This window comes from Trichogramma pretiosum, unplaced genomic scaffold (assembly GCF_000599845.2).
Source record: "Trichogramma pretiosum strain Unisexual culture from Peru unplaced genomic scaffold, Tpre_2.0 scaffold6, whole genome shotgun sequence".
Taxonomy (NCBI): Eukaryota; Metazoa; Arthropoda; class Insecta; order Hymenoptera; family Trichogrammatidae; genus Trichogramma; species Trichogramma pretiosum.
The window spans coordinates 951265-966999 of NW_019641678.1; the positions used below are offsets into that span (position 1 = coordinate 951265).

The following is a 15735-nucleotide window of genomic DNA, read 5'->3' on the forward strand; positions in this document are numbered from 1 at the left end:
ATGCACGTGGCTGTACGCAGCGACGCGAAAATATAACGCGAGTGCGAGTATACCGATCGCGTGCAAGAGCCGACTTTTTTCGCTCGCAATTTTTGGTAACGCGATACACGCGAGTCGCCGAGTGAGGAGCTTTTCGCACGAGTCGACGAGGATCGGCGGCGCAATCATGGTCCCCGCATCGTCCTTATTATTTTTGCCATTGTTATGGAGCTGGTGAGGCTGTCGGCGGCGGCTCGGGGGCCCGATCTCGGCGGCTTCCTGCGCGAGCTGCTCGTGACGCAGCGCTTCGCCGATGTCGCGCTCTGCTGTCCCGGCGGCCAGAAGTTCCTCGCCCATCGCCTCGTGCTCTCGGCCTCGAGCAACTATTTGCAGGTCAGTATACGCACGGCACAAACATCGCAATCGTCACATACACACACACAAAGACGCCAAACGAAAAAATGAATACTGTGTATTTTATTATGAAATCGTCACTGGTCCCTTTGTCGATCTCACGCGCTGCAGGTATAAAGTCGAGCGGGCGATTACCGCTAGACGCGCATCGCACAGATATGTAAATATGAGCTACCTGTGCCTTTTATATATATAAGATAAAGTGTATACATACAGTGTATCCGCGTGCGCATTCGTCGACGATGATATCAAAGTGAATACGGATGCGAGAAGACAGAGAGACAGCTGGACGGACGGATGGACGGACGGGCGGACGGACGAGCGAATGAATCACAGCGAGCGCGGCTCGTGCGGGAGAATCGATCGAGATCGGTTGAAGATTGCGGGGCCGCGATCACACACACACACACACACATCTACCCACATACACACAGAGAAGAGTTAGCGTGCGGCTGCTGCTCCTCGTCGGTAATTGCCGAGTCATAGTCCGCGATCGATCGATCGATTCTCGATCTGCGCAAATGCTTCGGCACACAGGATATGTCTGCAGGGATACGTCCTATAAATATATACGTGTATACGCTATACATGGGATTATATTATTCGGTCTCGGCCGATGCAGGCGCTCTTTTAACTGTCTCGCCGGGCCGCCGCTTCACTACACATATTATATACATCTAATGTATAATGTATAATTGAGCCGGAGCTAGAGCTGCTGCTGCTGCTGCCTCGTCGCGCTAAAACCTGGCCGTCACGCATGTATATGTATTAGACCGTGCGCGCCTTGCGTTCGCGAGTCGAATTGCAGCCCTGGAGGTTTTTCTCAAGAAAATTAAATTCCGCGCTGCGCAGCTGTAATCTCTCGCTATGCACGTTGCGTACGAATACTGTGGCAGCGCAGATATCGCGCGCGCGCGTTAATGTAGGTTTACGCGAAATCGTGACCTTTGATGTATGCATCGTATGTATGTACTTGGACGTATAAAATATGATTTATCCTCGCGTCCTGGCCGGCTGTATACGTCTGTACAACGGCTATCCATAAGCGCGTATCTATACTGCTATATCGATACGCTGAAGCCGCGCGGCGATTTATTCTCCTGTATATTCCTATACACGCGGGAAAGAGAAACGCAGACTGCACCGAGCTCTGCGGCCTCTGCAAAACGCGGATAATAATATAACCTAGCGTGGATTGAGCTGCTGCTGATGCTGCTGCTGCTGGCCACGTTGCGCGCACTGCATCGATTGCTAATTTCTTTTTTATTCGATTCTTGCGTGAGTGGAGCTCGTCTCGAAAAGCTGCGCGTACAATGTGCATAATGCAGCGGTCGAGAAGACGATCGTTTTTTTTTTCTTTGTGAGCAGATAAGTGTTATGGATCACGATCGCGACAGCATATCTCGTCGACGCCGCAGTCCATACACATAGTGAAAAAAGACCTTCGTTCCTCCTCTGCGCGGCCTTATTATATAAGCTCGCGGAGATGAGTATTTACCGCGAACTTGTGATGGATATGGCCGAATTCGGCACGATCGCACGAGAGATCGGCTCGCACGAGGAAAAAACGCGTATTACGTGTACTTGGCAACGTGTATACAATTAGAGATCGAAACTTTTTGTCACTTTTTCACGAACGCGAATCGTCACGATCGTTCCCGTAAATATATGCGAGTGCACACAAACGTATAACGCGATTACGACGCTGGTGGTGTAAATAGGCAGAAAACGCTTAACACTTGGAGTTTTACGTGTACCGCGCATATGCAGCATATATAATAATACAGTACGTTAATTGCAATTAGGTATTATAAAGCATTGGACGCGGTATGAAATTCAGGTAAATTCGACTTCACGACGATTACTCTCTCTCTCTCTCTCTCTCTCTCCTGGCCTGAGCGAGCCGTCGATACGCGATATATACATGCAATTCACGATAATTACGATCGCTGCGCGTATTTCTCACCTCTAATTAGGTGCCAAGGGATCAGAGTACACGTCGAGTATTGCGGCTGATTTTTTTCTCTCTCCCACCATCGATTCGCTCGCTCGAAATGCCAATGCATAATAGGTTCGAAACGCAGTGCAATAGCGAGCAGCAGACACTTTGATATCGCATGTAAATGTGCGCCCCGTGTGCGGGTATACGCGAGCAGCAGCAGCAGCAGCAGCAGTCGATCGATCGTTATCATGTATCGAATATGTGCGGCAGCAACGTATCTAGCTAAGGCGCGTGGTAGCTCGTTTGGCAATATATGCTCGCTCACGCGGGCGTCGATTATTGAGAGCTACCGCTTTTTACCTATATGTATTAACGAGGCGATCTTTCGCAGCTATTAAATTGCTCCGTGGCCCCCGTGTGAAATACACCTACAACTATATACAGGCTCTTAATGTAATATCGGCACTACGCGCTACCGTCGATATAAGCCCATTGCGAAATCGACCCGTGTCTCTCTCTCTCTCACTCATTGGCGGATACATTGAACACGCGCGTATTATATACGCCGCAGTGCTCGCGCATTTATCCACGGTATACAGCACCAAACACACACACACAGTCGTTATAATAGCTCGCGGGTTGGAAAAAGAAAATTCCTCGGCGCGAGCCGAGCCCTGCTATATACCGCGAGCATGGCGCGACGTCGCGCGTACGTACCTACTTTTATTTGACGCTCGAACTCGATCGTGATAGATCGCAATTTTGCCACCCCCGCGGATAGATTTATAATGGGCGCCGCGGAATTCGCGACTCTATCTACGCCGAGCGCGCGACGTCGACAGTTTTTGATGTATAGCGCGCCGATCGCGACCGATTCTGTCCTGCCTACATGCGCGGCTATCTACAGCGAATATATAGATCGGCTTACACGTTAAAATACATGTACGTGAAATCGTTGATGAACAATTGAGGAAAAAAATGGTCCCTCTGCGCGTAGCCCTGTTACCGCTGATAATTGAGAAATACATATCGCGAAATTCTAATGCCGATCGTCGTACGGTGCAGATTAACGCGCAGCGAGCTCACGTCAGACGATACATAGACGTATTATATGGAAAAGCTGGACGAGCTCCCGAGTGCGACACGCGCACGTGAGCGTGGATGATGGGCAATTAATCAGTGGCTAAAAGTGCCGGCCACGTCTCTACGTGTAATGCAGTTGCAGCCGATCTGCTGTGGCTGCCACCGATGCTGCCTGATCGGTATATGTGTACGCTACACGAGCGCGCATTTATACGCGAGGCTAGAAAAACGCGGACATGGATCGTCGTCGCGGCGATTGAATTATTGCTCCAGACAAATGGCCGAGCTGCACTGCGTATAATACACGTTTCAATGAAGGACGGAACGAGCGCGGTGTGTATGCGCGTGTCTGCGTATATACAGGTACACGATCAGATGCTGCTGCGGATCGCACACGAGTCGAGCAAACAAACACACACGGGTGAAAGGAGAAAAAAAAACGCGTGCGTGCGAGCGAGCGAGCGACGACGTCTATTCGCGATCGTGGCTCAAATAAGGTAGGCGCGCGCGATCGAGGCAAAAAGCTCGGCGGCGCACGAGTGCGTGCCTGGCGTACTGCTACCGAGCATGCCCACCCATGCGCTCTACTCCTCGTGCATGTCTATGTATAAAATAACACGAGAGCGGCCGATGTCGCATGTTCGTGATCTCTTCTCGCTCGCTTCGGATTCTGCAATCTGGGCACGATGATCTCTCCGCGACCTCGCGCGCGCGCGCCTACCTGCACTTGTTTACGTCGAGCAGCAGCAGAAACGACTCGACGCGTCGCCACGTCGTCGCGTCATCTCGTTTCGTGCGAAAATTTTCCGCGCGATCTCGAAAAGCTCGCTCGAGCATCTGTGTATATATGTGTAATGCTCAATGTACGTGATGTACATGCTCGGCTTTCCATTTAATTTTCACAATGGTCCATTTGTATATGTATAATGTATTTAGACGTTCGCGTTATTACGATACTGCCTGTAGCAGGCAGTAGAGAGTGTGAGACAATGAGCGATGCATCACGATCGTCGCGCGCGACCCAACGCATACGCATACATTTATGCAGCAGCTACCATTCCATCTTTACGCTCTCGCGTGCCTTAAAGTATATACGCGCCATATTTCGCGACTAATGTGGATTATTCATCAAATGGCTGTTTCTGCTGCTGCTGCTCCCATTATCGAACCGGTTCATCGCGCCGATCAATCCCAACCGAGCCCTCAGGCTGTGTATATATAACATTCGTAAGCGCCTGCACACATCCTTACAGATGCATCGGTTCGATCCTTCTTGCATTGTGTTTTCCTATATGTATGAGCACAGTACCTATAGGCACGATCTCGATCGTTAATTCAATGTCTGCGATGCGTAATCCACACCCCTTTTGCCGTATACTTGCACATAAAAGCGAACGTTTCCATAAGTACATAAAACTGCACGCGACATAGACTGCAACTACCGATCTCTATCTCCACGAATAGGCTGATTATTACAATCGTATACGATGACGAGTAAAGTGTACGTACGAAAATTAGCCATCTCGTCTAGAGAAACCGCTATTCCGCGTGCATATCATGTTATTATGAGGCTGATTCAATGTGAAATGGAATGAGACACCTTTTTTCTACTCGCGTAAAAATCTTTTTGTTTGTTTTACTTGTTACAGAATAGCCACAAATATTATTAAAATTTTAAAAGCTTCAAATTTTTGAAAATTGTGTTAAATCGATTTTGACATAGTTTAGACCTGCTCAATGCATCATTCGTGAGGCTAAAACGCACTCCTTCAAAAAGTAACAATTCCAATTGTGACTTTATCAAAATGATAGCTAGGCGTCTCTTGTTGAAAAACTGACCCATCAATGTTTGGAGAAAGATTTATTTACTCAAAAAAGAGCTGTTTTTAATCAACTTAGAAGCAAAATAAGTTATTTCTATATCGACTACTAATATTATTATACTTGGAATGTGCCCGATTACTAGTTCAAGATCAAGATCTAGTATTATACCGAATGAGTTTTATGTAAATGAAATTTTAAGAGATCTCTCGGACAAAAATTGTTGAACATAAAGCATCCAATTATTAGAAACCGATTTTAAAAGGAAACAAAACTTCAAAAGTAAATTCAGCTACTTCGTGCCCTGACTCGGTAATAATGATATTTTAAAGAACTTTTTTGATGGAGGTTTTTTTGAAAATAACTCGTTTTTTTACAATAAAAAATACTAATTCGAGATTTAGTATAAAAATTTTACATGAGTATGGTAAATTAACAATTAAATGGTTTTAAGTTTATTTTAAGTGTATGTATCAAATTTGTATAAATTAAAGCATAAGAAATCACATTTTTCAATGCAGTGGTGGCATTTCGTAAGTATCAATTTGCTATAGCTAGAGACTCTCAATAGGCACGTCGATCGTGGCATCCACATTTGCAGCCGTCTCGATATTTTCTCAAGTTTTCGGTTCAACCGCTAGATGGCCATGAATCTTTGAGAGTTGCTCCCATATGAAAGTTGTGCTCGTCAAGGCATAAAAGAAATTAGTCAAGTTTTGTTGATCCGTCTTATCAAAATCAATCGCGTCGCTACTCATAGAGACATCGTTATGATGAGACGGCTGATGATCAACGACACCATCAGATGGTCGAGGAATATATACGTGGAGCACGTGTCTGGGGCTCGGCAGTATTAGAGTCACGCGCGGGTATATTTTCGTTTTTTCTTTGTTGTATGTAGAATCATTGCCCTGCCTGGCCCCGACACTGGCGTGGAAAATGTAGCCGGGTTCTCCACACCCAATATGTATATATCTATGTCTAAAATCTATATGTCAACATTCTATGTACCATACGCTGTAAAATAAAAAATGAAAACGACGAAAACTTTGTTAGATTAGTTTTAGTATTGGGGTCTAGCTGTGTGCCTCGAAAGGCAGGGGTACGTGAGAGGAACACACCCCAAGCATATTTTATTCCCAAACGAGCCAAACTTTCTTATGAGAGCAACTCTCCAATGTCCTTGGCCATCTAACGGTTGATCTAAAAACTTGAGAAAATATGGAAATGTCTGCAGATGTGGATGACACGATCGACGTGCCTATTGAGAGTCGTAGCTTTAACAGATTAACACTTACGAAATACCACTACGGCATAGGAAAATGTTTTTTCTTAAACTCAAATTTTGTATAGAAATGTTAGAAACATTTCTTATCATTCAACTTTTAATCTACGAGAATTTTAATCTCAATGATGAACGACTTACGGAAAAAATGCAATGAAAAAAATCTTAAAATAATATAATTCGAATAAGAAGAATGCAGCGAAGCTTGTTCCTCAATGCTCCAAGCGTCGCGCGCGACCGGATTCGCAAAAATATCTTTATTCGGTCAGATATAAAGATAGAATAGGTAGTACGTATGTAAAAGTGGACAGGTAAAGGATTGCACCGGCTCTTGGAAGTATTGAATTTGCTGATCGAGTGTGAGCTTAGTCGCGACTTAATTAATTACGGCATAATTCATCATCAGCTGCTGCCGCTGCTACTACAGTCGAGAGAGAAAGAGAGTCAGATCGTTTATCGCAGCTCTTATATACGCTTTTCATCTGCGAGTGTGTACGTACTATATATCGCTCGCTCGCTCGCTCGAGCTCCAATAGATTACGCACTGCGCTCACGTGCATTAGTCCGCGTACACATACTTAGAGCTTAAGCTCTCGAGAGTCGCGCGGCCTGGTCGAATCGATTATTCTTGTTATATTACGCTGCGATCGTAATTCAGCTTATATGTGTACAGCTCTCGACTTTAGTGCCCGCGCGGTATAATGTGTGTGCATAATATATACGTATAACGACGTCGCGATCTCGCGGCTAGCTCCATTCTCGAGAGAGGATAGATTATAGGCCGATTGTTGTCCTAGCTCGGGCGCGCACGCGTTGACCGAGAGAAAAGAGAGCCATAAATTTCAAACGGAATAACCCATATACTATGTATCGCATTGATACGTATGCATTGCAGCGTGTCAGATCGGCAAGAAAGTCGCGATCGGCGCCGCGCGACTTTTCGATTATTCTGCCTCGCCAGCAGACTCGGTGTTTCGCGAGAAATCGGCTGTGCGCAAGTATGCCGTTCGCGCCACATATAAAGACGTTTGCTGTCTCTGCAATAAAAAACATCAATAAGTTAATAGTGCTCCAAATTTCGACGTATTATATTTCTCGTAAACATTGTGTATAATTATACCGATCGACGACAGGAAGTGCTGCTGGCGCACGAGTCGCTGGGCGTCGCCGCCGAGCCGGTCACGGTGATCCTAGCCGAGGTCGAGGGCCCCGAGCTGGCCGCCCTCCTCGGCCTCGTCTACACGGGCAGCGCCAGCGTTCCGAGGCCCCGGCTCGAGGCGTTTCTGCGCGCCGCCGAGGCACTGCGCATACCACTGGCCGCGCCGGAACCCGCTCCGCCGCAACTCACCGATCAACAACAACAACAACAACAGCAAGCTGATCACAAGCCGCAACAGCAACAGCAACAACAAGTGAAACCGACGAACAACTGCTTCGAGGAGTTGCGATGCTGTGACTCGTGGCAGCATCAGCCTGGCTCGTTGACGACGCAGCAACAACAGCAGCAGCAGCTACAACAGGCGGGAGGAGGACGCAGACAGCCGGTGGCAAATCACGTGGCACCCTCGCCCTGGAGTCAGCTGCTCAGACCACCCCCGGCCCTACCGGTTACCTATCTCCGACGGGTAAGTTTCCGTTGGCATTCGATTTTATAAAATACGCCTGCACTACATGCACAGAGTCGCGCAATTTCTCCTGCAGCGATGCGCGCATGTCCTCGAGAGATCGTAGGTATATAGCTTATACGCGATCGCATGAGTAATCTTTGAAGAGTCTCGATTCGCGGAAAAAGTACGAGATCGCGTCTCTTCGGACTCGCGGCTGCAGTTGCGTTGGAAGCCTGTGCGTATATGCACGCGTACACACGAGGCTTGTTTACCGCTGCCGCGCATGCACTGCCGTATACTGCGGACTGCGCAAACATACACACACACACACACACACACACAGACACACAGACATGCAAGTGCACCTATCTATCCATATATAACTGGCCTTAACTCGGCACAGTCCGGGGCGTATACTCGGTATATGCAAACAATCCCGCGAGCTCTTTTCTCCTTGCTCGGCTACTTTTCTCTCTCTTTCACTCGAGCTCACTCGAGTTCCATGTGTGTGTGTGTGTGTGTCTGTCTTTTCCTTTTCCTTTTTTTTCCACATCCAGAGTCGCGCGTTCGGTAGTAGTTAGCGGGGCCGATTAAAAATTGCCCATTACACACAGAGGCGTGCAGCAGAGTGCAGAGCCTCGAGTGCATTTACATTGGCCGTAAGCACGACAGAGGACACACATAGAGCATAACAGGGAGACTCTTTGTGAGGAGCTACGGCGGCGCGCCACCATGCAGTAGGCCGACGACTATTTGCACAGCACTCGACGAAGCCGCGCGAGCCAGCCCGTGTGTGCCGCATATTCACTAGACTATATGGACCCGCGGCTAATATACCTGTATGCAATACGGCTTCCGGGATTCTTCGGCGGTTCTTAATGTATGCGCGCGCACGCATACACTCACGGGCCGCGGCACGCGGTTCAGCGTCAACCGATAATTCCTGCTAATTTCACCTGCTTTTCTCTATAGCGAATTCCTATATTATACGTACATACACACACACACACACACATAACAAGTGCATTATAAGCAGCTTTACTATGTGTATCGCTGTATATACCTGCGCCGAGCTTACACCTTTTTACACACGCTAACTCTTATATATACCGTGCGTGAGCGCGCTTGTGGCCGATCTTCGCTGCGCCCATGTGTACCGAGAAGATTAACTCGCTCTGCGGCGAGATCGCCTCGCTCGGCGACCAACTATGTAACGATTAGTCGTTTGCACCCGCGCGACTAAGTAAGACCAATGCCATTCGATAACGGCCCCGCGACTAAAGCAGTCCCGAGAGCTATATTTATCGCGACGATCTGTACTTTGTACGAGCGAGATATTTTATTCCTATGCAAATCCAATTCGAGACGCGTAAGTGTATAATATACGGTCGAGGGAGCTTTGCGTTTGCTACGTATAAATCATCAAGATCGGTTATGTAATATTGGTATATTTTGAATTATAAAAAGTCACATATATGGGGAATATTTTTTCGACAGATATTCTTATAAAGAGCCTTTAAAACGTAGCATTGTCTTTGAAATACTTAAAATGTAATTACTTGAAATACTTAATTAACATAAATCCATGAAGAATTTTTAAAACACAGTTTCAAGCGCAAATCGCTAAAAATGCATTTCTTGCCTTGATAAAAATGCTTAACATTAATATTAGTTAAACATCCACCACTAGATGGCGAGTACCTTGTTATGTAAATCTGCAAGTAGCAAGTTCAAAATGATTGTATAAGTCTAAGCAGGGTTTTGGTAAATATAAAGTCTCTTGATTGTAAGTAATTTCTTCTTGAGCAAGTTGATATAACTTGTCATATTTTCAACATCGTATCGCGCATCAATTAATGTCGTTCAACGAGTGACCAATTTCGTTTCTCTGCCATTTTGGCTTCTACGCATCATTTTTTCTCGCACGAATGCAATTTCTCCTCATACCTATCCTTTTCGCAACCTTATATTTATCGTACAAGCCCGTAGCAGTGATCGTTTTAACATTGTTCGGGTCGCGTGGCCGCATGAAGCAGGCCCAGCGCACCTGGTTACTTGCACGCGGCGGCTCGGTGTCAAGCTCGATCCTATACGTTCATGCCGCGGTGGTGCGCGCGCTCGCGTGATCACGATCTGCCTGTCTCGATGTAGCGTTCAAGAGTGTGTGTGTGTGTGTATGTGTGATAGTTTCCGTTGGCTGCTGCTGATCGCGATCGAGAGCTGCATTCGTGTACGCTGTATATATATAGCCTTGTGCACTTGCCCTCTGCGCCGCCGCCGCTGCTGCAACTCACAAGTGGAGCGCGCCGTGCCGCTGCTGTCTTAGCATTCAATGGCCTATTGTGGGCAAAAACAAAGCAAAGTAGAGAATTTTTATATAAATAGTAGCTATATCAAAGAAGATAGACACGTATAGAAGCCCAGAGCTTAACTAAAAATTGAGGCTGGCTCATATGATACCAAAACCAACTTCAAGGGGGCGCGGCGAGCAACCTAAGCCTGTAATGTATAACCAACATTTAGTCTCTTAGTTACCAAAGTCTTCGTGGTCGAGTGGTCAAGCGCTCGGCTTCGTCTTTTGCGTCGAGCGGTCGGGCCTTGGTTCAATCCCTGGCCGCAGATATTTTTTTTTACATTTTTTTCTCAAATTACAAAGAATAAAGTAAGGATTTCGCTTCTAGCTAATATTGCTTATAAAATTAAAAATACTCTGATAAATTTATTTATTAAGGGTTTTTTTTAAATGTGAAAAATAATAATCAAGCGATACGGTCCATTTAAAATTGGAGTCCGAGATATTTTCATAAAAAAGAAACTTCATTTAACGAAATTGACACGAAATTTTTTTTCGAGGCGTCTAAATATACATTAATTTAATTTAATTTGCGTTTGAATTAAATGTGATTTTTTATTTTTTTGTAGAAAAAAGAACATGAAAAAAAACGTTTGATTATCAATGCAATTTTAATTTTACGACCAATATGAGCTAAAAACGAAATCCTTACTTTATTCTTTGTAATTTGAGAAAAAAATGTAAAAAAAAATATCTGCGGCCTGGGATTGAACCAAGGCCCGACCGCTCGACGCAAAAGACGAAGCCGAGCGCTTGACCACTCGACCACGAAGACTTTGGTAACTAAGGGACTAAATGTTGGTTATACATTACAGGCTTAGGTTGCTCGCCGCGCCCCCTTGAAGTTGGTTTTGGTACCATATGAGCCAGCCTCAATCGCGCCTATAGTTCTGTGCTTCTATACGTGTCTATCTTCTTTGGCTATATATAGCTAGGCGACCGCAGCAGCAGCAGCAACGGCGGCGGCATCGCTTAGACACGGCCAACGCTGTTTCTCTTTCTTTCCTTTTCTCTCTCTCTTCTCTCTTATGTACGCAGCAGCCCGCGCCGCCGCGACAGCTTCTGCCATAAAGTAGCCGAGCTTAAAGTCCTCCACTACGTGTGCATGAGCTCGAGCTCGGCCGTATCTCGGACACATAATAATACCTATCTCATTGGCTTTATGCCTGCGCCTTGCTATACCATACCTCGAGCCCACATGAGCACGCACCGAGCCCCGAGCTTATATTCATTTGCATTCGACACGTGTATTTACTTATTCTTCTCTAAGCCGCACGCGTCTCTCTCTCTCTCTCTTTAGCTCGCTCGTTTTTCATTGAAATATATATATGCGATTATTGCGTTTATACCGGGGGGATAGGTACGCGCCAATAGAGCAACGAATTTATTGCAGTCGCGGCGAGCACTGGTTTTGCCCCGAAAATTATCACGTCTTGTAATCGTTATTATACGGTGAGCAGCTATTGAAATGTTTTTTCTCTTTCTCTCGCGTTGTGTGTTGCCGCGCGAGTAAAAATCCTTCTGTACCTTTATGCATCGAGAAACAATGTTATTATACGCGCGCGCGTGTGTGTGTGTAAGTGTGCGAATCGATGCCCATTGACCATGGCCGTATATACGTGGCCAACAGACGGACAACGCATGTGTACACATTCTTATGGGTTCGCGCTTGTGTGTGTTTGTGCGTTGTGTTTGTGCACGCGCGCGCGCGCGCCAGAGTACCGCTACGAAACACACAGTAAGGCCAATCGTAAAATCGAGCGGAACGTTTTACCCACCCGATCGCGCGCGATCGACAGTACTTTGTACAGCTACGCACCTTTACTTCCGGCTACGTGTGTACTTTGAATGCTCGTGTGTGTCTGCGCGTATGCGTCCGATCGGGCCAGACTTTTCCTCGATGAATTGGATGCGCGTCGCGAGACTACAATAATCTCCATGATCGGTATGATTTTTCCATGTACCCATAAACATGCTGAAATTTAGCTTTAGTAGATATTAACTTTTAATCTTCGTATTATGTGGCAAATTTAAGCACAAAATTATTTGATAATATAGACAACTCCCACACTAATTATTTTATGAATCGTCCATTCTTACACGAATTACACTATACGGTATGTAATGAGATATGGAAAGGTGTCGCAGTGCATACTAAGCAATATCGTGTAGTTTCCAGGACAATATACTCATAACGCAGCAATAAAGTGTCGGATTACAGATCTTTTATATTTGGAGTTTCACGTCGCGATCGGCCACGTTCGGTTCGAAGGACAATAATTCATTGAACGCACGCAGCTAAATTAGCTTTGGCACGCGTGAAACTGCATAAATATGAATATGCTCGAGTCGCCGGTATAAAGGTCTATCGAGTTCGTCCACGACGTTTGCGAAAATCTTTCCCACGCGAGTTTTCTTTCTATATTATAAGCGCAATGTACTTTTCACGCAAAACTTTTCTCGAAACAATGTCCGCGATGCTGTGTATACGCGTTTAGCTGGCTACGCACGTGTCACGTAAACATATCTCCGCAGCTCTTGAACGTTGACGTGCGTATAGCCACGCGGCAGCGACGCGTGAGAAAAGACCCGCACGCGCTTATACGGTGCGAAGCTTTCATGCGCTTCGGGCGTACGAGCGCAGGCAAAAAAGGCTTACAAGCACGAATATAATATCTCTGAGAGTCAGTTGACAGTGTGTCCGCGGACACGCGTGGACGTATTTACGGGTAAAATTATTTTTTTTTGTCCGTCTTTTCCTCGACAGCAGCAGCAGCAGCAACGACAGCGAGCCACGGCCGACGAGACGACCACGACAACGAGTAGCGGAAAAAGGCCCTGCTGCAGCACGACCGCCGCCGCTGCCAATCCGCCAAGCTGCTCACCGGATCAGCCGTGTTCGTACAATAATGGTCGAGTTTCTAACGAGGACGCCAAGCCCGTCGTCGTCGTCGGGCCGGAAGCTGCCGCGACGCATCCTCCGAGGCCGATCAAGCCGGAACTGTCGCTGCCCGTGAGTCGATTGTGCGAGCCCGAAGTAGCAGCTTCATCGCCGCCGGTGACGTCGGTCTGCAGCAGATCGCCACCCGCTCCCCAAATCGTCGCGCCGATCCCTCTGAGGCCCGTGGCCTGCGGCTTCAACGTCGAGCGCGTAGCAGCGGCACCGTCGAAACCGTCGAAGCTGATCGTTACCAAGCCACTGCCACCGTCACAGCCACCGCCGCCGCCGCTGCCGATCGTCAGCGACGACAACAACAACAACGAGCAGCAGGAGCAGCTACACCGCTGCGACCAGTGCTCCAAGAGCTTCGTCACGCGGGCCTCGCTCAAGGTACGTTTTACATTATAGACAATTAAATTCTGAGATAATCCATAAAAATACGTATGTCACGTGTGGATCAGGTGCACGTGCGCAGCCACTCGGGTGAGAAGCCGTTCCGCTGCGACGAGTGCGGCAAGCAGTTCTCGCAGCTGCGCAACTACAAGTACCACCGCTCGGTGCACGAGGGCACCCGCGAGTTCGCCGCCAGCTGCCCCGAGTGCGGCAAGTACTTCAACGACCGGGGCTACCTCAGCAGCCACATGAAGATCCATCGCAATCGCAAGGAGTACGGCTGCGAGGAGTGCGGCAAGAGCTTCAATCAGCGCGTCGCCTACAACATGCACGTGCGCATACACACGGGCCTCAAGCCCCACCAGTGCGAGCAGTGCGGCAAGGCCTTCTCGCGCAAGATGCTCCTGAAGCAGCACCTGAGGACGCACTCGGGCGAGCGACCCTACCAGTGCCACGTCTGTCACAAGGCCTTCGCCGACCGGTCCAACATGACGCTGCACACGAGGCTGCACTCGGGCCTCAAGCCCTACCAGTGCCACCTCTGCTCCAAGGCCTTCACCAAGAAGCACCACCTCAAGACCCACCTGAATTACCACACGGGCACCAAGCCCTACTCGTGCCCGAGCTGCCAGCTGAGGTTCTCCCAGTCGAGCAACATGCGGACTCATTACAAAAAGTGCGCCCTCAAGCAGCAGCAGCAACAGCAACAGCAACAGCAGCAAGTGCCTGCTACCGATCCTTCAGTGACCAAATCTCAAGCCCTGACCCCGCCGAACTCCGACCAGGAGTCTCCGAGTACCATAAAGCTCCAAACGGCCACCAGCTGTAGCTAGCTGTTGTTACACGCCGCGGTGTACGCTTTGTAGTGCGCGAGTGTAATTGTGACTATAACAGCAGCAGCTGTCAGAGACTTTGTGCCAAGTGTGTGATATACATAAGCTGTTTATTATTATTCCAATTACTACGATAATACTTTTTTTTTACCTCTTGCTCTCGCTCACGGATGAGCGCATGTATATTGAATGAAAATAAATCAGATATATTGCAACGTTACTCAAAAACCAGTTCGATACATCGTCGTCCACGCACGATTCATTTTACGTCTCACGCACACCACTGGTATCCCATACGATAATAATTCTCAGTCGCACCGTATAATAGCTCCATCATTCCGGCTCAGCTCAGCTTTCGTCTCTGATATATATACAGGTATTTTCCGCATCTCCATGTTAATTGCTCGCGCGCAGTGGAATATTCACTTGGAGATATGCAAGTGCTAAATGCCAATCGGACGCGAATCGATCAAATTGTCAATGCAAGAGAGAGAGAGAGAGAGAGAGAGAGAGAGAGAGAGAGGAGTATAAGAACGTCGAGGGGAAAAAAGCTCCTGCCGAGTGCACAAATATCGCGAGCGCATACCGATCTCTCTTGGCGCATTTGCGGACTATACGGCAGCAGCCCATTTATTATATAAATACGCGTTATAACGCCTGCGAGTATAGTCTAGATTTTATATAATAATTTATATTGCTGCGCGGTCGGGATGGTGCGCGCCTCGGGAGCGGCTCCACTCCAATATTATGCATGCACGCACATGTGCGATGGTAGATCGTTCCAGGAAAGCCAATGGATGGAGTCGCGCGAACCGATTCATAATGCCAACTGCTGTTCCTGCGCGCACTAGCGCTATACAGAGTAATTCTTAGCCCCTCTTATTTCCTCGCAAGTACAACAGCAGCAACAACAACAACAGCTACACACTATTGGCTTTATAAAGCTAAGTAATACAGTTAGCCGGCGCGAACTGCCTACCCGGAAACTGTACTCATCGGTGCAATCAGTGTGTGGCAGTACTTGGCAAACACATTCACGTAGGCACGCACCTGTGTGTGTGGGGCATTAAATAGCTCGCGCGTT

At 47.5% G+C, this 15735-nt stretch overlaps 1 protein-coding gene across 1 annotated transcript; it reads left to right on the forward strand.

Moving 5' to 3' along the window:
- LOC106658237 (zinc finger protein 624-like) lies at positions 1-14651 on the forward strand. The gene is made up of 6 exons (XM_014380093.1): positions 1-12; positions 115-372; positions 7658-8149; positions 13252-13671; positions 13738-13815; positions 13887-14651. The coding sequence occupies exons 1-6, from the start codon at positions 1-3 to the stop codon at positions 14649-14651; spliced, it is 2025 nt and encodes a 674-aa protein (XP_014235579.1).
- The last annotated feature ends 1084 nt before the right edge of the window (positions 14652-15735 follow it).

Bases quoted from the DNA above. Each gene is read 5' to 3' on its own strand.
- LOC106658237 (XM_014380093.1), top strand. The intron at 8,150-13,251 runs GTAAGTTTCCGT...TTTCCTCGACAG, and splicing joins CGGTTACCTATCTCCGACGG to CAGCAGCAGCAGCAACGACA. The intron at 13,816-13,886 runs GTACGTTTTACA...CGTGTGGATCAG, and splicing joins TCACGCGGGCCTCGCTCAAG to GTGCACGTGCGCAGCCACTC.